The 24,149-nt window shown below is 33.5% G+C and overlaps 1 protein-coding gene across 8 annotated transcripts in view; it reads right to left on the bottom strand.

The window, feature by feature from the left end:
• PTPRK (protein tyrosine phosphatase receptor type K) overlaps window positions 1-24,149 on the bottom strand; it is a 490,478-nt gene that overhangs the window by 95,135 nt on the left and 371,194 nt on the right. For all 8 annotated transcript variants that reach the window (XM_036024680.1, XM_028510317.2, XM_036024685.1 and 5 more), the window contains exons 8-11: window positions 13,279-13,581; window positions 7,446-7,555; window positions 6,260-6,461; window positions 4,191-4,296 (exon numbers count right to left, since the gene is read on the bottom strand). In XM_036024680.1, coding sequence (XP_035880573.1) covers window positions 4,191-4,296; window positions 6,260-6,461; window positions 7,446-7,555; window positions 13,279-13,581 — 721 coding nt within the window. The remainder of the gene's footprint in view (window positions 1-4,190; window positions 4,297-6,259; window positions 6,462-7,445; window positions 7,556-13,278; window positions 13,582-24,149) is intronic.

Here is a 24,149-nt window from a genome sequence, read left to right on the forward strand (position 1 = left end):
TGAATTTGTCTGAGCAAGCTGTACCCCAACCTATTCTTCCACTTATTTTGAACTGTTCTTTTTCCCCTGCTACTTCCTTATATAGCAATACAAATTAAATAAAGGGCAGAAAATAAGGAAAGAGAAATCAAATTGGAACTGATTTGACTGATTACATGAAATGGGCCTGTGCTTTTTCATCCTTCTGGTTGTCTAATTACGTAATGGTACTTAATTCTAGCTAGATCTAAATATTATTTGAGCTCAGTACTCTAGTGATTTAAAATACTCCAAAGTCACCTGAAGAGTTTATTCACTCTACCCATACTTCATTTAGTCCCCATTTCTTTTAATTACATTTTAAAATATTTCTATGATTAAGTTAAAATTAATATACTGGCATTATGAATGTTCACTCAATATGCAAAATATGATTTCCTTATATTAAAAAACCAAAAATGATTTTGCTAGACTACAATCTAATGTTATTAAACCTGGAATATAGTCATTCTTAGTTTCTGTGAAACCAAATAATGACATCTCATCATACAATTTCTCTTTGCTTTGTAAAACAGTAAGAAAATATACAAAGATTTTGACATTAGCTCAAAAAGTGATATTATACATTTTGTAGATACTTTTCTCGATGTAATGCTTAAAAATGTTGAAGCTCAACCCAAAATTACCTATAACAGCCTGCTATGAATTTTCAACTACTAGTAATTGAACTCTCTGTGAATCCAACTATAGTTTCAGCCTGTACACCTTCTTAGTGATATCACATAAAGTTTATACAATTTACACTTCCTCATTTTTTAAAGATTTTATTTATTTATTTTTAGAGAGGGAAGGGAGGGGGAAAGAGAGGGAAAGAGAGAGAGAAAGAGAGAGAGAGAGAGAGAAACATCAATGTGTGGTTGCTGGGGGCCATGGCCTGCATGCAACCCAGGCATGTGCCCTGACTGGGAGTTGAACATGCAATGCTTTGGTTTGCAGCCCACGCTCAATCCACTGAGCTACGCCAGCCAGGGCCAATTCCTTATTTTTTGATCTAAAATGTCTCCTTAAAGCTTCAGGAGAAATTCCCCAGAACCAATATTTTACTAATTCTCTAGTGAACAGACTTCCCAAGATCTCAGACACCATTGCTTGTGCTGCCCCACTGCCAGCATTTGATGATCCAGAGTAAAGGTTTAAATATCATTTTGGTTAGCATCACATTTACTGCTCTTCATTTCTGAATAACAAGGCTCAAAATCCTGGCATTGACTTTAACAAGGTCAATTTTTTAACCATGTTTTACCTCCCTTGCAATTAACCACTTGGGGGCACATACTAAATCGCCTTATGTGGACTTCTATTCCAAGTATCCAGCTCAGCTCCTGGCACACAGTGGATGAGTGAATTTATAGAAACCATTGACGGAAAAACTCTACCCAACAAGGATTTCACAGGTGCTATGATGGAGGCTTTTGTAATTGCAGTTTGCTTGACATTAGGAAGACCAGAGCAGAAAGAATTAGATATTTCACTAGAGACGGGATAAATAGAGGGTGAAATGCAGTCTGGCAGAGGCTAGTTATGCTGTCAAATAAGGCAAGATAGAACCTGGTATTTAGAGCCTATGATAGTAAACAAAGCTAACAGATGGATGCTCTCAGGAGGTTTGGTTAGGTGGTATGTAAGTATGGCTTTCGTTGGGAGGGGAGGAGATGGGTCACAGACAAAGTGGAAAAGTCAACAAGCATTAGCACAGAAGAGATTCTGATAGGCTGACATAAATAAAGAAGAAATTGGATGGAAAGTAAAAGAATTTCAAGAACCTAAAATAGTAATGAGGATCTAATAAAAAATTTGATGTACCAGAACATAAATACAGTGCTTTGAAAATGGATTACATAAAGTTGGGTTCTCATAAAAAAAAAAAAAAAAAAAAGCACCAGACCATATAAACTGCAGGATAAGGCTCCAGTTAGCAACACAGCAGGCAGGAATGTGGTCAGAGGAAAGGACTCAGGACTACCTGACTGGAGGATTCCAAAAGCAAAGGAGGCAAGGCTCATCCGAGGCCTGACTGCCCGACTAGACCAGTCCAGTTCTGCCACCTCGCCCCCACTTTGGGTGGTACCAGATCAATGTGCAAATCATTATAAAAAATTAAAAATGGAAAAGATGGATAAGATTATCAGTTGGAAAACAGCTTTTTTCCTGGTAGTAACATTCTTTTACAATACTTTTAATTTGTTTATATATCATTTAATTATTTTTTCATGTTACTACATAAAGAAATCTGTAATACTTGACAGATTTTAAATTTATTTGAACCCTAAGCTCCAAAGTATAAAATTGGGGGTTCTGAGACACTGGGCTCAATCTCAAAAAGGTCAGATGTCTTTCCAATAGATACAAAGAGGTGCATCTCTGTGGCAAAGAAAGAGAATGTATGATTATCAAGGATTGTTTTTATACTACCATAAATTCAGATTATGTGGATTTTTAGCAGCTAAAAATTTTGTGTTAAGAAAAAAAAGTAGAAGAAAGGCATTTGATTTAAAAATGTGTCATTGATAACATGCTCATTAATTCAACAAATTTTGTGAATACCAGCTATAAGCAAAGTATTTACCAGGCTACAGGCACTGCTGATCGCCCATGACAAACGTGGACACTGGCTCCGTGTTTTGTTGTGATCATTCTGTTTTTGATTTACAATGCCTAGCACAGTGCCTGACGCATAATCCATGGCCAGTCAATGTTTGTGTAATACATTGATCAAAAGAATACAGAGTTTGTATATAACAAGCCCTGCATGTTATACCACAGTGCAGGAAAATTATACACTGTGTTTTCAACTTATATTAAGTAAAGTTGAATTCACTCAAATATCTAACTCTTATAAATAAATGCCAGTACCTGGCAGCTCATTTAAAAAACAGTAATGGAACTGAACACCTACAAAGTAAATTTTATCACAGGTAGGGACATGTGAATGATCCTGATTTCTTGTCACTAGGAAAAGATTTTGAATGCAGGGCTTTACTCTTTCTCCTTTGGATCTGCAATCTGACTCACAGATCATTGACTCATGAATAGCACTGCATACTTATTTTGCATTTTCAAGTAGGAATGTTTCTAAGTGTTTATATTACAAGTGTATTCAGTCATCTCTCTTCTCCTCTGGTGTAGTAGTCCCATGCATTTTAGCCAGACAGACTTAAGAGAATTTCCTTTATAAACTCAAGTTCTTTTATCAATATATTTTTTAATTAAAAGTATTTCTTCCTTTGTAGTTATATAGGATTATCTGAATGGTTAGTATATGCTCATAAGGTCAAATGCATTTATTCTACATATAAAATAAAGATAAATTTTATTTTTAATGAACATGTAAACAACTTGAGATGACTTAATTATGAAATACCTGCACTGACTTTTGAGTTTAGATGTATTTCTCAATAGCAATATGAAAACAAAAGTATCCACAAAAAAAGCTACAAATTCCTAATAAAAACTTGAATCAGTTTTAAATATGTATCTAAAATGGTTGGAATAATTTGACTCAATCCCTGAAAACATGGCTCATAATTTTATGCAAGATGAAGAAAATATGGTGGCTTTTAATATTGGAAAGATAAAGAAAATACAACGTGAATTTTAATATTTACTATGGAAATTTCTGATAAGTGATAATTCAGGAATTAAAAGGTCACAGGCTACATTCATTATAAATATTCTACTTTTATTTCCTCAAAGCCTCCTATTTTTCAATCATTCATATGAAATTATTCATAACGATTTAATGCATTGGATAGGAGGTATTTTCTCATTCTATTTAGGACAAATACCTTCAAAGCTCATATACCATAGATATCCACAGAGGAAGTGAAATGAAATGGGACTAGAGACAAAAATAAAAGAGCAACACTGTTAAATCCAATCGCACAGAGAGGTGAATGATTGAGTTCATGAATATCTCAACAATCCCCTTAGAATTCTTCTCTTAACTATAAGTCTATCCTTAGGCTTAGTCCAAATGAAAAGCAAACAAATACAATACTAAAGAGAAATAAAAGCTTCTGCTAGTAATTTTTTAAATGATTCCCTATAGAAATGACCCACTCAGTATATTGGCTTCTAAGCAACTATGAGAAAACAACCCTTTTACTGGCTGTTTTTTTCCTTTAGCTATTGCGTTTCCCCCCACCTCTTACCTGATAGGTGCCCCTTTGGCCTGTGCTGGTCTCAACAATACGGTTATTGTGGTGGCAGTTTCATTGAGAGAGGCATCGACTCCTTCATAGTCAGGCAAAGTTGGAGCTGATGAGTGATTAATGACAAAAAAAAGTTTCAATCAATTAGCAGGAATAAATCTTAAGTCAGGCTGAATAAATGATGTGACTGAGGAAAATATCAACTTAATACTTATTTTGATGAATAGCATACCAGTGAATGCAAACCCTGGAAACCTAAAGCAGAAAAAGATAGGAGCCAAGAGCTGTAGAAATTTAAATAATACTTTGGCAACTTGTGACACACTCCAAACACTTTGGGAAAATGCTTTAGGTTTTAGTTTCCTGAGACCTTGAAATAAGCAAAGATGGGATGGGATGAAGGTGGTAACAGTGAGACTATGGGGAGTGTCCTGGTTATGGAATTATAAATGGAGATGTGGAGAAAGGAATGGCAGGAACTGAGGTAAAGGCTACCTGAGAGGAGATGCTTTCCGTGACCTAATGACTTAAAAGTTCAAGTGATTCTTAGAACCACAAACATATATTTTACCAGCATGAACTTGACTACTATGTGTTCCTAAGATATAGCGATTGTACCAAGTTTTTAAAGTTTGGATCCTAGTACCCATGGATGTAGGTTATTTTAAGTGAAAGAGAAAATAAATAATTCAAAGAAAATGCTAAATGGGTGTTTGGTCTTTAATTATAAATTTTCTATTCAATAAAATGTGTCAGAACCAAAGAAATTATGGCTCTCAATAATGTCCATTTGTTCAATGCTATCAGCTTCACAAGTTTATGAAAATTTTGTAGGCATCTCTGTTGAAAGATCTTATTCATCTACAACACCACTGCTAATTCTAGAGTGTAGAAAACATTTCTCACTACATCATCTAATCAGGCCACATTTTCTAGCAAAGTGACAACAAATATTTTTAAATGCTCTTTTTTGAAAAAAGAAGATTTTATTTATTTATTTTTAGACAGATGGGAAGGGAGAGAGAAAGAGAAGGAGAGAAACACCAGTGTGTGGTTGCCTCTCACTCACCCCCTACTGGGGACCTGCCTGCAACCCAGGCATGTGCCCTGACTGGGAATCCAACCGGCAACCCTTTGGTTTGCAGGCCCGCACTCAATCCATTGAACCACACAAGCCAGGGCAAAAATAAATATTTTAACGAAACTATCACTCATATTGGAATAGTTAATTTTTCATGATATAAATTTTTACAGTTTTGTATTATATTCAAAACTCTTCCAAATACAATTTTGGACTTAAATTCAAAATTAGTATTTTAATATATTAATTGACAGATATTTGTCAATTTTAACTCATTACATGTATAATATATGCTCATTTTACTAATCATAGACAAATAATATATAGCATTACATAAGCTGGAGTAGATTTGGGACATTTTACAATGCTAATTCCTGGCAAAAAATTTTTAAAAAGGTTTAATTGGCAACTTGATTGAAGCTGTCACATCTATAATTAATCTAGTCAAATGCAAGCAATGAAATTATAAGCATAACATAATAAAATTTTAACTGCATTTGTTTATCAACCTAACATTGCTATTGTGAAATGCAGATGAATTTATGTGGGATTGCTAAGAAAAATAAAAGGTCATATTTGTTTAAAATTATCAGAATGTCAGTAAAAATGGAACAGAAAGACAAGCTACGTGGTACTAAAATAGTAGGGCACAGATCATCTACCATTCTTTGATAAAATCATTTACAGTAAAGATCTGATACCATAATAATTAATAACTCCTCAAAATAATTATAAGCCCATTAGCATATCCAGTGAACTTTGAAAGATTCCTAATAAAGATATAAAGCAATTTTTAAAGAGACCACTGTCAATTAAAACTAGCTTTGGACATATAACCAAGAATAAATGTATTCAAATAATTATGTCAAGTGCCTTCAATCATGAATAACTACATTAAAGATTCAATAAATGAAACAAACTGTACTCAATGTATTTGTAATTCTCTATGACATACTAACACAATCCAATTCTACATTCATTTGCATACCCGAGATATTGGTCGTCACATTGATGCCTGTGGCTGGCCCAAAGCCCTTGACGGTGCTGGCTCTGATGAAAAACTGGTATGTGGTTCCAGGATGGAGATGCATGAAGACATGGTGTGTACTGTTCCATAAATTTGATACAGTCTGTGGAGGTCCAGCCACTGGAACCGCGGGATCAAAAGATCTGATGCTACTGTAGCTAACCTGTTTTAGGAAATACATTTCCTATTACATATCCAACACTAGTCATTACAAATTTTAAATAGATACTTTTAAATAAGATAGAATTCAGGGGCATCTCTGTGGAGGGAATCACATTTTCTTTCACTTCTTTTCCTTCTCATTTTCATATGGTTATACTCATATGTATATCTACTATCTATTTGACTGGACCAATGTACATCCATTTTATCAAAAATTAATTAATGTACTTGATATGAATACATAATCTTATGGTTATATATTTTAATTCATATGATATACAGATGTGTTCAACAAATAGTTTTTTTAATTAACTTAATCTATACTTTGTTCAAGTTATATAAATTACATATAACTAGTATTCAAGTATGCTAATATAGTCACAGATTATATGATTGCACTAGTGATTCCTGATCTCAGGACACACCCTGTAGCTACTAGCAATTTAAGTATTTTATGCTTTAATCAACACTGACTATACAAGAATATAAGTACACATTAGTATATTCAAAATGATCCTTTTTTTCCTTTAAAATATTATATTTAAAAACAAGATAATTTATACTCCAAGTTCAAATATAGTCAAGTGTACATAAGGTTTTAGTTTTTCTTATTAAACTGTTACTATGAAACTGACATTCAATAGCCTTCCCCAAATCACAGTCTGAAATAAGTTTCTCAATTTTATAAAAATTCATGCTTTACAACCATCATCGAGTCTGCTTGAAAAACACCAATCCTGCTTTTATGAAACAACCACACACAAAAAACATACATTTACTTTAAGCATTTGAAAATTCTAGGTGCCATATAATATTTGCTCTGATGCTAAATTTTGAAATCAAGAAATGCCAAATTAAAACAAGAGAAATAATAATGATTTTAGTCCCTTAACACTTGCTCCTTTCCCTTCTTATTTCCCTCTAACCATTCCTTTTACTTTTCCTCTAATCCACATTTCAATGAACTTTCTTGTTCTCCCAGTACCTCATATTGAGTGATGATTCCATTTGGATCCAAAGGCTCCTTCCAGTTCAAGAAAATCTTATTTTCAAAGGATGTTCCTTGCAGAGAATTGACTGGTACAGGGCCAGGCACTACAAATACATACATTTTGTTTATAAGAGTGCTTAGCTCAGAAACAGGAAAAGTAAATTATGTGGACCAGACAACCAAATTAAAAATACATAAAATAAATAAAAATATGTCCTTAAAAGAAGTTTAAAGGAAGTCTGTAAGCTTCTAATACAGAAAATACACAACCAAAAAGTTATTTTTATTCAAAGAATATTCTAATTGCCCAAGAGAGCTGAATAAACTGTGAAGTATAGTTTACTCTGTTGTAAAGCTCTAATAACATGAAAATCTTACTGGTAATTTATTTCATGAACAGAGCCCTATTTCCCTGAAAGATATTGTGAAGATTATAATAACCAAAAGAGTTTCTATAAACTAAGTGCATATAATAATGGAACATAATAGGTAATGCTTCTTACACTGGAAAGTGAAATCATATAGTAGCATTAAGCTTTTTGACAGGTAAGAAAACAGAAGCACAGGGAAGTGACCTCACCTGTCTGAAGTCAGATAATTAGAAGACAAGACAATCATGACTCAAACTCAGGTCCACAGGACACTTTGTACTCTTTATAAAGGTGCCAAATTGTAAGGCTATTACCAAATCTCTTGGACTCTTAAGTCCATCACAAGGAAAGAGAAATGGGATAAAATGGGACTGCGTAGGGTGCGGTCAGTTGACTACTCATCACCCTTTCTTCCTCCTCTGAAAAGAATCCCAATTCTGCTCAACTATCCATCTATCTTTCACACAATCCATGTGACTAAGGAAACTTATGACTTTCTCATTCTGAGTATAGATTCTGATTATTCAAAACAAATCAAGGGATAGCATTTTCCTGGTGATTCTAACCGATCACAGAATGGACATGGCTCAACCAGATTAAATGAAAGCATTCATATTTAAGGAAGACATCCCTTCCTAGCTCTCTCTCTTCTCTTCCCCACTTCTCTTCTTTCTCTCTCTTTTTCTCCTAATGCATGAAACACAGGACACAGCTTTCCCAGTTCCGATGGGCAGTTATACTGTGATCAGAAGAACCCTGAAGATGAACAATGCGTGGACTGCCTGTCACAGACACTAAGACAACCTGGCATCTTTGATATTTCTGAGCCATGGAATCACTCAACTCCGAAGCTTACCCTACTTATGGATTTATATAAGAAAATAAATGTTCTACTTATTTTTTAAAAAAGACATGCCCATTAATAGTCAACCTGACCTTTAAAGCTATATTAATTTCTATAGTTAAAAAAGACACATTAATTATGTTTTAAAAAACTGCTAAGATAAATAGGTCAAAATATTTTTATTTCAGTCTTTTAAATGAAATTCACTTTTTCAAAGCCATGAATCAAATCATTTTATAACGTCACACTTGTTTAGAAGTTACCTATTGACATAACCAGTTTTGAAGTATCCCCAGGTATGACAAGATTTCAGAAACCTTTATTCCTGTCCTTATTTGAAAATGACATTTTTTAACAATACCCAATGGCAGCAATAAATGATGTGTCAGCTTCTATTGACAAAGTATGACACAAGATACTTTTGTTATTGTGTGTATATATATATATATACACACACACACACACACTTTCTGTGTATTTTATTTAAATATATAGTTATTATTTATTCATATATTCAGTTTCTTGTTCTGCTTTATGTTTAAAACTACATTCTCTCCATCCTGCTTTGCTTAATAATGTCTTTTGTTTGAAAATATTGACCTAATATGGGCAAGTTTGGTCTTAATTAATATTTTTTCTTAATATAAAACTTCAGTGAATTTCACACATGACATTATTTTGAAATGTAGTTTCAGAGTATAAAGCAATTTTGTGAGGGTTGAAATAAATTAAAAATCACTAGATCAAAGGAAACGCATTGCATTGTGGCTAGCAGCATCAAGAAATTCTGAATGATATGTCAAAAGAGTCAGATTTATTTCAATCTACAAGGAGATGATGAATGATGTTAAGACCTCTGGGACAGCAAACATAATTTGGCACATTAATAATAAATTCATAAAGGAAAGAAACTCACAGTAAACAGAAAAGGTGCCACTACTGAACTTCAGATGATCTGTTCATGTGCCTGTCAGCTGAAGGCTCAGGAAGAAGCTGGCCAAAGGTGTCGAGCAGCGCCCCCCAACACCCCAGTCCACAGCGCTGGCACAGCTATGCCACTGATTGCGGCTGAAGGCCCCTATGTGCAATCTGTAGCATCTACTGAAGCTGCCACGGACATTCGTTTGTTTTTCATGAGAGTACCTGCTGTTTCCATTCTGCTCGAATGATACAAGCTCATGGATGTAATTAAGGAAAAAATGTCTTCACCTTTCCATACCTCTTGTATATAGAATTTGGTTGTTGAGGGAAGGAGGAGACAAAAGACCAATTCATGACTGAATTTTAATATGATGGTAAGTAATTAGTATCCTGGTTCACCAAACACAATTTGGTCCTTTAAATACTATAAGATGCCATGGATATATTTCAAATTGTTTACAAACAGGGATAGATTTAAATGTTTGCATAATTCTGCATTGAAAGGAGATTGAATTGGAGAAAAGTCTCTCTAGAATGCACATATTTCTCCACTCTCCTTAAACTAGCTCTATTTTGTCAATTGGATTTACTTCAAGTACCTAAGGTCCTGCCTGTAAGAGGGAAGAATCTGTGGGAATATTATGGCTAAGAGAGTGCCATACTACTGAACTTGCAGTGGGACAAGTATAGTGACAAAAGAAAGAACTACAGGGGCAATAGGTAAATTACATTCAATAACTGTCTACAAATGAAGGAGGACAATGTCTTCCATATACATACGTCCAGATGTACTTAAAATGTGTATAAATACAACACAGAGCTACGAAGATGTCATCATGGCAGTCCGCATATTGCCACGGCTGCCACTTCATATTTCCACATCAACAACTTTTAATGGAGAGAGAATGCTGACTTTTAGTCCCCTGCTTGTGATTTACTTGAGAGCTGTTTCAGCTAAATTTTTTGCATGTAAGAAAATCCTTGGAAATATAACTCTCAAAATGGAAAGGAGAAAAAATAATAAATGTAGTTGGGTCAAGTTTATATTAAATAAGCATTACGACCTTTAAAATATAATAAATGTACATTTAAAAATAGTTTTGTATTAGCAAAAAAAAAAAAGAAGCCCTGTCCCTAAACTGACCTTTTCTGCTGAGCCAACTTTTTAATATTGATTTTTCTCAATGCTGGAAAAAAATGAAAACAAAATCTCATAGAAAAAAAATTCTACACGTGGATTAAAAAAATGTATGCAATAAATTAAATATAAATTCTACCTTAGGGTCCTGGTGGGAAATCATTCTAGCTTTGCTGTCATGATTTATGGATGTCCCCAGAATTATTTTCATGAAATTACATTCTTTCATTAGATGGTTGATAATTTATTCTTTTTCTATGTATATAGGGCAGCAATAATTTAGTAAGACAGACTTAATTATATCATTGTAACCCATCGATCTTCACAACAACAGATTACAATGTAGATATTCTGTCCCCATCTCAGGAACTCGAGACACTTCAAGCACTGCGTGTAGAAACTGGAACTTACAAGGGCAGATCTGAATATGTCACAGTTTGTGCTTCAATCATTATCATTTAGTCTTAGAGATAAAGCAAAGGGAAAAAAACAACCTGAAGGTACAAGGAATTAGTTCTTGACCATACTTTGAAGTAATAATATGCAATTCAGTATCATTAAAACCAACTACAAAGTGCTTCAAAGCACAGGTTAATATAAAATAAGCGTAGAAAATATTACTGAAATTACAACAAATGAAGCCATTTTACTTTTATAAACCTGTTTCTGGATAAAAAACACAGTCATGAGTTGATCAATTTAGAACATAATTTAAAATTTTACAATTCACTCTGTGATTATTAATCTAGTCATATGTATACCTAAAATACATTTAAAAATTTAAAAAGTATGGGAAAATATGAAAAACATTATATAAGCCTGACTGCATTATTTGTTTTGTGGGAAAGAAAGGTAACTTAAAAAAAACATACCAAAGGATACCATCAAAATGAATTATATTGGAGAGAATGAATGACTAAGGAGCACAGAACTCATGTATTGTTTTAAAATTGCCAATTAAGGAATTATTTTTTAAAAATTTTATGGGTAGGCAATAAAACATGTGAGCCTATTCTTATCACTAAAAATAAGGGTTACAAAATGTCTAGTATAATACAGACTTTTTAATATTTATCCCACCTTATGAAAGGAGACATTTTTTCAAGACTTTTGAATCTATGCTTACATTCCCCATTTTGCACCTGTAACACTACTATACTAGCCATTCCTTCTTGCATAAGCATATGTTGAGGTATGTTGTATATATATATGGGGAGTGATATGAATATTGGTGTGTTTTTATATTACAGCAGGGTTTGTTGTTTAAAATATTGTAAATGCTTCAATTATGTCCAAATTTAGCTGTTAAACATGATAGCTAAGGCTTCAAGAATGGAAAAAGTATATTTATCCTTAAGTCTGAGGTTTACACTCTTTGATGTTTTAGGAATATGAGAATAACCCAAAGCATAATTTTTGGGCAATATTAATTGTTTCCTTCAAAGTCTGAGCAAATGAGGTTAAAGGGCTGTTATTTCCCTTTATTACCACGAAATCAATAGGACAAATCAGGGTCATTTAGGTTCTTCAGAGTGATAAGGAAAGTATCTAGAAAGTATGGTATATTGACACATTATATGGCAATCTCATACTTGGTAGGCATCAAAAATTGAAGCCTAAAGTTCAGAAATTGAGGGGGATTGGTACCACTTGGGTATAACTTCACTATATAGTACTTTCTTCCCCTACATAATTTGTTTATAAAAGCTTTTTAATATTCTTGTTATTAAATAATAAATAAATAAATAAATATTATTAAATAAATAATATTCTTGTATTAGACTATTATCATTTGTAACAATTTTTCTATGGGATACATTTTTGTTTTATAAGAAACTACATTTATATTTTCATTGACATAGTGCTACAATAGGTGTGTGGATATATTATAATAATATGTTTGTTCCTATTATTCAATAATTCAGAAGTAACACAGAAATTGGGTAAGATATAGTTCAATTTCTTGGGTAGTAATAAAGTAGATAAAAGATGATAGTTTACAAATGTCTGATTAGGGTATTTATTTAGACTTAAAGGTATGAACTTTGGCCTTCTTTTATACCCAGACTTTCATAATGTCATATACAAATAAAAAGAATGGATAAATAGGGCTGTTTTCAAAGGTTAAGGAAAATGAAAGCTATTGCTGTTTGCTTGTAAAATGCAAAAGACTAAAGAATTAAATGTATTTTACCCACAGGTAGTTGTTATATTGCTATGAACAGTGAAAACTATTTTTGAATATTTGATAAAGAAAAATTTATTTACACTGTTAGTGCAGTTGCCAATTCTCTAAAACTGTATGAAAACAGAGCACTATACAGTGAAATACTAAATAAAATACTACATTTCATCTAGTATTCGATGCTACTCTGAAAAATACTAAGCTCTTTGGTTAGAGGCAGACTCTTTCCAGAGTTAACCTTATTAAGAGTTTTTAGCAGATTTCAGATTTTAATTCAATTTTGGGTACTCTAGGAAAAAACTGTAAACCTTTACATAATTTGTGTTATATAATCCCCCCTTTCAAAACAAAGCAAAATACGAGCATACCATCTTCATCGGTTTGAATAATCGTCTCTTCACTCTCCTTCCTGCCTTCTGGATTGGTTAGGATCATCTTGAGGCTGACGTTTGTATAAGGTGGCAGATGGTTCACAACATGCTGAGGGGCTTTGGGGTCCATGTCCAAACAATCTGCCTTGCTCTCGTTGTGACCACGGAAGTAATGGTAGCAGATAGTGACATTAAAAGTGTGGCAGCGAGTAATGTTGTAACCCAAGGATTCCCAGTCCACAGCAATGCGCCTTGCCTGTATCTCAGCAATCTTTAACGTCTTTGGGGTTCGCATAGGTTCTGAAGAATAAGCCAAAGACATAGAGAGTTGTCAACTTTATGATAATTAATCTTGGAAAAATAAGATAATGATCATGACATATGTGTAAACCAGGAAAATCTAGAACTCATCTTTTATTCTCATTTTCTTTGTTTACTCAGGATTTTATTCTTAAAGATTTTGGTCAAGGGCTATAGTTTACCAAAGGAAAATGACTGAAATGTAAAATGTCAACAATCCATAGTACTTAGGAGCACGGTGCAAAATAAAGATCTGAAAATGTAGCCAAGATGCCTTTGTAGTTGCTGCTGTTGTTACTGCCAATTCTCCATCTTTTCTTGTGTCATTATTGAGCGAGTGAATTAGCTAATATATCATCATGTATAAAAGTCAACATGTTCTGCTCTATGATTTGTCATGTCACCAAGCTATGCTGTATCCTAATTAGTCTAATTGTAACATAAACTACCACTTACAAAAAAGTGACACAGATATTAATTAACATTTATTACTTCAGTAATGATATTGTTCATCAAAGCAGAAAAATATCTGAAAAAAATTCAAGAACACATGTGGATATTCACATTGTCATCTGTGCTTCTTGATCTCTTTCTATCTTTTTCTAGGAAACACCCAGGTCGAACAATCCATTCATTGTCACCCAACTAAACTGGAAGGTGAATATTCACTCAACTGGAAAATGCTGGCAGGACTAAACACTCCAAAGACGGGAGTCCATCCATCACTGCTTCCCAAGTGTATTCTTTCCTCATGCAAGACTAACTTTAATTGTCTAACTTAATAAAAATAATTACTCTATGAAATCATGGCCATCGCAAAGTCTATGCCATAAACAAACCAGTACACAGCACACTTTATTACATTGATTTGACAAGGAGATTAAAGTCAAGGCCAAGGTCAAGGCCTTGTAGGGACCTCCCTTAACTCATCAGAGATATTCACTACTCTTGCTAAATGGAAATCATTAGAGGAAAAAGAAAAAAAGTAATTAAAAAAAGCCTAATTGGGTGTTTTTATACATTTTGACTTTTGAGATTAAAATGTCAGTTATGTAAAAATAATCAGCATGGTACACAGATGGCAAGTCCCAATTGAAATTCCAGTTCAATGTATTTAATGTGTCATCTGCAATGCACTGTGGAGGCCACTTAATTAAAAACCTGAAGTTTACAAAAATACATATATTTATGCATGCAAATTAACCTTTTGGTAGAATCTAAATGTTTAGGGGTTTTTTTGTATCATAACTTTACATTTTCTTTTCAATAATGTTATAACATAACGTCCAAAAATTAAATTGTTCTCTTGAACAAAGATTTATCTACAAAAACTACAGAAATGTAAGAAAAAATATTTTCTGTGTCTCAATAAATTTACTGGTAGAATAGAACTTAATAAAATTATATCAGTCACTGGAGATATGAAGACACATGACATGTTTCCTCTTTTTAAGCAATTCACAAAATATTCACGAAAAAGCAGGTCATTTTTAATTTACTGATTGATTGTTGTTCAGTTTCCCACCTTCCCCCCATTGACATGCTTAGGTTTTAAATGCTATTTTCCAGTTTTCTGATTGTTCACAGTATTAACTCTTCCTATTTCATTACTTTTGTTGCATGTGTTTTACCTTAAGCACTATAACTAGGTTGGAATAAAGATGTGCCTCTTTAATAATTTAGCAAATTTCTTTATATGTCTAGCTCTGTGATAACACTTCCTTTACCAGGCACAAGGGATACTTTCAGTTCAGCATAGTTAGACTAAAAGCAGTCTTCAGCACCATTGGCTACCAGCTGACCAGGCAATTATAGTTAGGATCACCCCAAGATTCCCAGGTAGACTGACTTTGCTGCCTGCTAGATAAAACGTAGATACAATTTAGTGGCCATGCTTAGGTTAGATCAACTTTGCTCTAAAAGTTATCTATAATAAGAAAGTGAGATTTCCCTAGAAAATATGTGGAATGCATGAATGAAGATCTCCCATACAGCAATGAATATTTGCTCCTCTGTTCAAATTTTCTTTGAACTAGTATTAATGTACTTGCTTTCACTCCTCATTGATTCTGACATTTCCTCCCTTTATGGATTTTTCTTTTTCCAAGTAATCTCTCTCTCATTCACCTTTTCATTTATTCTCACAGTTCCATTTTCACTTACCCTGCATTCTAACACAACTCTAAAAGCACACCTAGATGGCTTTCACTCTGTGAAGATGGAGCAGCTCTACACCTTTAATTCTTACTTTTTGAAGGATTTTCAAAAGACATATTTACTACATATTTTGTAAAAAATGCATGGGGTTTACTTGGTGCACAAATTTTGATCTTGTGTATTTAAATGTTTGCTTACATTGATAATAATAAATTATATTAAAAACCCTCATTTCAAAATCAGGAGAAGATAGATAGCTTTATAAATCCTATACATATGTATATAAGTCACCATCATAATTTCAGTAACCAATACTTTATTAACTGACACAGAAAAATACAGATGTGTGGAAAGAAGTGGTTTTCTGTTAGGCAAAGAATCATTCTACAAAGTCAAAATGGTATTTAAAATCTGTATTTCCTCAGTGCATGGAATAAACGCTCAAGACTGTCATTATTCCAAATATGTGACTTAATTATATAATTTCACTCTCACCTTAGGGCAGTATTGAGAAACACATACACAAAATAAACACATAGACATAACATATACATATATACTCATTAACACATACATATGATAGGCACTGTGCTATGCAATTCCTCTGAATTCTGTTAGGTCTAACATGAGCTGACAACTACCTGAACTGAAATTTTTATATTAGAATCTTTATAAAGAGCAGAGACTTGAGACTGTTCTACTATTAAGAAATTCATTTAAAAAATTCTATCAAAGAATTCAAAAATAAAATTACCTAAATTTCTCACTCTCATCCATTATTTCTTGTGCTTCACCAATAATTAATTGCATTGTATTTGTGAGATAATACATAAATAAAAAATGTGACTTTCTAAGTTGAAATAATTACTTAAATTGATTAAATAATTACTTAAATTACTTAAATAGAAACCCAAAAGCAGAAGGATATTACTTGGAACCCACAATCTTCTATACAAGACAGGCATAGGTGCTGTTTTAAGGATAAAAATTTTAAAGAGATGACCCAGCCCGGTGAATGTTACATAGAGGCACAACAGTAAACAGTATTTATAACCAACAACATTAATAAACATAAGGAAGGTAAAGAAATTGAGATCAATGTACTAGCTATCAAGTGTTTTTGAAACATACTAAATATTCTCTCATTTTCCCAGGATTTGACTTTCCATATTCAAATTTTCATTAGGTATTCTATCTATGTAATTTTGTAAAAACAGTTCTCTCATTCTTTGCTTTCTTGGTAAAAGAAAAAATGGGAAAGAAATAAGTAATTAAAAACTTTTGAGGTCAAGTTTTGGCAAAATTTTGGGAAGAAATATAGGTAGAAAGTAAATTTCATGTAGTAAAGGATCATATTAAAATATTTCGAAGTCCTGGCCTGTGTGGCTCCGTTGGTTGGAGCATCAGCCAGTGGGTGGAAAGGTCATGAGTTCAATTCCCAGTCAGGGATTGTGTGAGAGGGCAACTGATTAATGTTTCTCCCTCACATTGTTGTTTCTCTCTCTTTTCTCTCTCTCTCTCTCTCAAAGTAATGAAAATGTCCTCGAGTGAGGATACAATTTTTTTAATTAAAAATATTTCAAACAAATAATCTATTAAGAAACCAAAAGACACTACTTATTATATACATTGTATATAATACCAGACACAGTACAGAATACTAATGTGAACAAAACAATGATGGACCTCAAGGAGCTTCACATTTATTTAGTTAAAATGATGTCATGAAAAATACAAGAGTAATTAAGCAGTATGATATAAGTGCTATATAAATGGAATAATATAGTATAGCGATTCAAGAGGAAGAAATGACCTCCAGGTGCAAAAGGGAGGAGACATTTGCATTATATCTCAAGGGATAAAGGAAAGATCTATATTGTTTGGATATACAAGCAGGAGAAACAGAATGAATAAACATGCAGAACACAATTGGGAAAAATATGTAATCCCATTTGGTTGTTGTGCCAGTTATTTAGTAGATTATGTAGAAAACGATTATTGGGAAGACTTGGGATATTAGGGTAAGAAATTTAACTTGATGTGATAGGTTATGAAAAGTCACTTAGAAGATAATTACCATAATTTTAGACTTAGGGAAGGGGGAATGGGAGAGAAGGACATTAAAAAACAGGTAAAAACTGGTACTTTAAGAAAAATCTCATTCTTTCTCATTCTACCCTTTAAATGATTAATCATAACCCCTCTTGTTAAATGTCTGTCCTGTGTATAGATGCACACTAAAACTGGTATGAAGTTTTCATTCATTCATTCCTAACAAATCCTAGGAAAACACCTATTAATTTAAAAAATGCACATGTAATGAGAAATGTCAGTATTAGTTGATTTTATTCTCTTTGTCAAATGTTGGTCAGGCAGGCCTACTAGGTTTTCCCATTCCATTTTCCTTGTACTTTTCACCTATTTCCTAGTTGTTATAGTGAAAAAGGCTCCATGAAGTTGAGGGGAAATAAAAGAAAATGGCAGAAAATTTACATATCAAATGTAGGACCAGTATTATATAATTAGCGGTAAATTAAAAAATAACATATCATTGTCCCTAAATTCTAAATAGATAGAGCCATGGGGGTTATGTCTGTAATAATTTTATGTGTTAAATATCTAGATCAACTTAATAGGGTAACATAAAGAACTACTTAATAATTCCCTGAAGGTTAAGAAACATAAAGGCAACATGAACAGACAAAACCTGTTGACTTTGAGTCCCCTCTGAAGAGCACGATGATTTGTAAGTGGTTCTAGACAACAGATAAAAGGGAATTCGAGCTTTTGGTATTCACTAGGCATATGACATGGCAGGTCAACATCCATATCCTTTTGTAGTGATAATCTCTCGTTACTCTGAAAGAATTGTGAAAACAAAAGCTTTAGCAGCTACCAGAGAATGGAGAACAGGGATCCTATTTCCCTAGAATCAGTTTTTAATGATAAAACTTATTATCTAGCTGTCAGTCAGAGAAAAACAGAAGATGTCCCAAACCTCATGCCAAGAAAAAAAGAAAGATCTTGTCAAAGATGTGCACAAACTGAGAACACTGAATCATGACAGGCGCTGCGTGCCCCTGGCTGCCTTTTCATCAGAAATCCGAGAAGCTGACTGCAAAGCACAATTTCCATTCCATTTATCAAAACAAATACAAGGCAAGTGAATTTCCTGACTGCCAGAGAAAAAATTTGTTAGTGTAAACCAAGAAATAATTGAGGTACAATTTTTGAACACAGGTAAATTTTTACAAAGTGAAAAGGAAGAAAACATTGACATCCCTTGGGAGATGAAAAAAACTTAAGGTCTTTGGAAGATATTCTTTTACTTTTCCCTGTTGATGCTTTGTATTTTTATTATTTGGCCCATGGTAAGAATTGAGAATAATCAAGGTTTTGCACTGCACAGCTTTTCAATCTTATAATATCATTAGTCTTGCCAAAAAAGATTTCATCTCTGCCCCCGTGGGTCAGATTGAGTTAATGATAAGTTGGTGAGATGACTTGATTAATACTATAACATGAGGGAGCCTCGGGTCCAGGAATAATCGCAAGCCAACTGTCAGCTCTTCTGGCTTTATGGCTATGTTGTTGAAATGACACACTTGCGCTCAGGGGATACAAAGTGACAGAGGGTGCAAGGCTCACTCAGCTCTCCTGTGGCCACAGTAATATTTAGCCAGTACCATCAGAACAATACCAAGCACATAAAAATTAAAGTAAAACGTGTCATCTTCATTGCTCTCAAGAGTCTGACTGAAGTTCATCAAATAATTCCAATAAATTTAACATTCGCATACTCTCTATTATAATGCTAAGAAAATGAATTGATTTTTAAACAACAATACCAAAGTGACAAAAAAGAGATAGTAATTCTTTTTCTAAATATTAAATCCTACTGAATGTTGTCTTATCATGAAATCTATTTCTCAGTATAGCAAGCAGTTGAAAATTTGGGGACACTTTAATGGTTTTTTCATTTAAATTTTTATGTAATAATATTAGACTTGACAGAAACATATAATTATAATCAGTGAACCCACTTCGATTCCTCTTTGATACTGAATATCCCACTTGTATTTTTTAGCAGATTATTTTCTAGCCTACATATTTTATTCCTCTACATGTCGTTGAAACTAATGTTCTTTATTGAACACAGTGAATAATTTACATGATTAAGTCAAGATGATTTTTTTATTGTTTCTTTGCTTTATTTATCTTAAAACATAGCATGTAGGTCTCACTTATGTTTTAAAACTTAAATAAAAAATAAAATATTCTCTATAGATAATTGTATACATTTGTATAAAACATAAAATTGAAAGAAAAGACATTTTTTAAATTATGAAAATAAAGACAATACTCTATTTTCCTGTTTAAAAAAGTATTGTTTTTATATATAAAAAATAGCAAAGCACTCATCAGATGCAAAAAAAGTAGAGTGATCTGTACAGAATGCTGGTAAAAAGTAATATGGGAAGTAGTGCTCCCATATATGTATTTAAAAAGATGACTTTAGAGGAGTTGTATATAGCAATTAAAAAACTCTAGAGGGGATTTTTCAATACCTTATTTATCCCTAAAAAGAAGATAAATTATCTACTTCATAGATTGTTCTAATAAAAGAGGTAAATATTTTGTATGTCAAGCATAGTCATTGATTCATAGTATATTCCTGGAAAATTTTCTTTTCTGAACAATAAAGCAAATAATTTAAAAACGTTTTAAGCTCAAGAGCTAATGAATTCCAACCAAAGGACCCAATTCTGTGTTATAATTACAATGTGATTAATTCTTCATCTCCTCTTCTGTTTGCAGTTTGTCGTGTGACTGTAATTCCTCGTACCGAAAAAAGTGGGGTTTCTTTCCCCACCCTTTAATTCTGGGCTTCCTTTATGACTTGCTTTGGTCAAATGAATGAGGCAAAGAGGCAAAGTGATGGTGTGCTATTTCTTGGGGTGTAATGTATCTCAAAGGCCACTGCGCTCCTGATGGGTCTTCCACCTTCCACCAACAGTGCTAGAACGAGATATCTGTGAGTCGGAGCTGAGTTGTCCCAGGTGCAACAGCAAAGGTCAGTGCAGGTCAGTCAATGGAGTCTACAGGCACTCAGGATCGGAGGGTCCCACCCGGCCATCCCAGGGTGTAAACTATAGTACATGCTCGCTTTATGCCACTGGTTGGCTTCTATGGCTAGTTTTTGCTCAGCATTTTGATATAATCTCTATTCTTAATCTCTTCATTTGTAAATTACATTAGTATTTGTGTGAAGATTATGTCAGTGATCTTTCCTCAGGGCAGTACTTTACAAATTTTATTTCTCTATTAACAGGTTGTGCTGATCCACGACATGCTTAGTTAGCATCATTTAAATGCTTGACATGTGCCAGATACTGTGGTAACACACCATATGCTTTAAAAATGATCAAACAATTTTGTTTTTTTCTTATTTCCTATATGCTCTCTGAGGGCAGGTTTAGTTGTTATAGTAATATATCAAAGGTTGAGCTAATAACTCTATGAGTGATAAGATATGTAAGTCCTTTATTCAAATCTATAAAAATTAAAATAGCAGGTTTTAGTACCCTACTCTATCACTGTAAAACATTTATTGATATAATTTAATTGTTTATATTAATATGACTTTGTAGGTATACATAAGACTGAGTCTGTAACATAGTCTAAATTTCTTTCCTTTTGAGGTGATAGGCCTGACGGGAAAGATGCATTTCCATACACAGGAGTGGGCAACCATGGGTTTACAGCTGTTGGAATGGAAAATGGAATGCAGGTTATGATTATTACAGTAGTTTTATTAACTCAAAAGAATGTCACGGTGCAACTGTACAATTACTTTTGCCCATCCCTGTATATTTCCCAAATTCCTGTAACACTGTTTAGTACCTTTTCCTCAGCCACATCACTCTGTGGTGAAACTCTTTTTTTTTTTAAGATTTTATTTATTTATTTTTTAGAGCTGGAAGGAGGGAGGGAGAGAGAGAGAGAGAGAGAGAGAGAGAGAGAGAGAGAGAAACATCAATGTGCGGTTGCTGGGGGCCATGGCCTGCAACCTAGGCATGCGCCCTGACTGGGAATCGAACCTGCGATGCCTAGTTCACAGCCCGCACTCAACCCACTGAGCTACACCAGCCAGGGCTGTTGTGAAACTCTTATACCTGACCTTGAATAAATCAGTCAATGCAACTTAGGAAAATTATTATAAAGTGTATTTACTGACTGCAATGTTAAGAAGGCCCATTTTAAGTGAGGCTATCTTATGACATAAAGTCCCACTGAACCCTCCAACACACACACAAAAAACACAACTACATTTTAGTGACATCTCAAGTATGTGTGGCTCATTTTTCTCTTTACAAATACTATGATTTTAATACTTCAACTTAGGTCCTGTCATTCCTATTGGAAATTTAAGGAGAATAATTTGTTAAGAAAAAAGAAAAATTTCTAGGTAATAAAAGTAAAAAGCTGTAGTATGCAGACTTCAAAAGTGATGCAGGCTATCGACATATCTTGACACACATTTGATTTTATAAAACGCAAGTGTCTGGGAACATGCTTGCTTCAGGGCAATGGAAAGATAAGGGCTGCCAGGTTGCTGATTATTTGACCATTTCCTTTTCGGAAGCCACCATTTATTCTTTGCTTTCATGCATGAGTAACAGCTTGCAGATCCTTCACATGTAATCAATAGTTGTGAAGTTTTATATTAGGTTTAGAGATTAGACAGCCTTGATTATAAATTTTATCGATTTGTACAGCTTAGCTGCAGAAATCCCTGTACATTTTTCAGAGATTAAATTAAAAGGAGATATACGGCCTACACACACTAGAAATGCCAATGTGATTATAAGGTGCAGCTTTTTTAATGCTCATTCCTCTGGGTGAATAAAACCTATCTAGCACACTAAAACATGAATCAGCATGTCAACAGGCATCGGGCTGAGAAAGTAAACACAGTGAAAATGTGACAAAAAGAATTACAAAACCTCAAGGAAACCTGTCTGAGACTATAATTAATACAGGAGACTTGAAAGGATTAATTGCTTCAGCTCATTTGTAAATTAGGAAGTTGACAGAGATAAGATTAATGAACTCTTTAACTTCTACCTGCAAAATCTGGGCCTATATTAAACTGAAGAATCATGATCTATTTTAAGATAAAGGAAAAGGGACTATTTTTTAATTACTACAAAAATATTATCATTTAAAGTTAGTAAATAACCTAGTGACAATGAAATTCACAACTAAATCTATTTAAGAATGTTCTCACCTTAAAATATTTTACAACACTACTGTATATTTTATGTTCACTTTTTCAAGGTCTGACGATGTCCAGAAAAAGATTAATAAACATCTATAAACTTAACTAACATAAGTGGGTTATTTTTTCCAAGCTTAAAATCTTAGCTTTCTTTTTTCATGTTCTATTATGGTTTTCTGAATATCATATCATTGGTCCTTTGCAAAAATATCTTTCATTATTCTAATTGAGTATGTTCAAGATCTGTGCAAGTCCTATATACGATAACACATAAGGCAGAAATAAATAAGAGGTGATTCATATTGACACACACTCTGAAGAACTCATTTCTTCAGCTTTAGAAAGGTATTCAACAATGAGGTTTAGAGCTTGTACTGCCTTGTGCTAGTCTAAAGAAAATGAAAGCCCCTTAAATTACACAAATAAAAAAATTACATATCTATCGCTAAGTATTTTATGCAAGATAGCTGGTCAAGATATTTCTATTAAAATCTACTAATATTTTCAAATGATCCACTGGAAAGCATGAAATGATAATACTAGGAATGATGACCTGGAGGGATTGCTTTCCTTTGTTTCTGCAAGTAAATCCTATTAATCTCCAGCTTGATCCCTCTCTAATCTCCAGGTTCATATACCAAATTGCCTACCAAATATCTCAACTTGGTTGTCTAATGGGTAGCTCCAAAATAGAGCTAATGTTATTTTATAGCCTATTCCTGTTGTAGTCTTTCCTCTTTCAATGAAAACAGCTCTAATAAACCAGGCTAAGAATCTTGGAGTCATCCAAAGGCCTTCCTGCTTTTAACCTCACATCCATTTCATTTTCAATTCCATCCGTACTCTCTGCAACACATGCTTAAAATCCGACCACTCAGCCCTACCTGCACCATTGCTATTTCTTTGACCTTAGCCACTAACACCCAGGGTGCAATTAGTGAAAATGTCTCCAAACTAAACTGGAGTGAACACTTGCTCCCTTTTTCCCCCTCCTTCACATAAGTTGTCAGAGGGACCCTGAGAAATCCTCCAGTGATTGCTCACCTATGTCAAGGTAAGAGTGAAAGTCATCACAATGGGTTACTATGTCCTGCACTTTCTATTACCACCCACCAACCCACATAATTCC

This window comes from Phyllostomus discolor, chromosome 4, assembly GCF_004126475.2.
Source record: "Phyllostomus discolor isolate MPI-MPIP mPhyDis1 chromosome 4, mPhyDis1.pri.v3, whole genome shotgun sequence".
NCBI lineage: Eukaryota > Metazoa > Chordata > Mammalia > Chiroptera > Phyllostomidae > Phyllostomus > Phyllostomus discolor.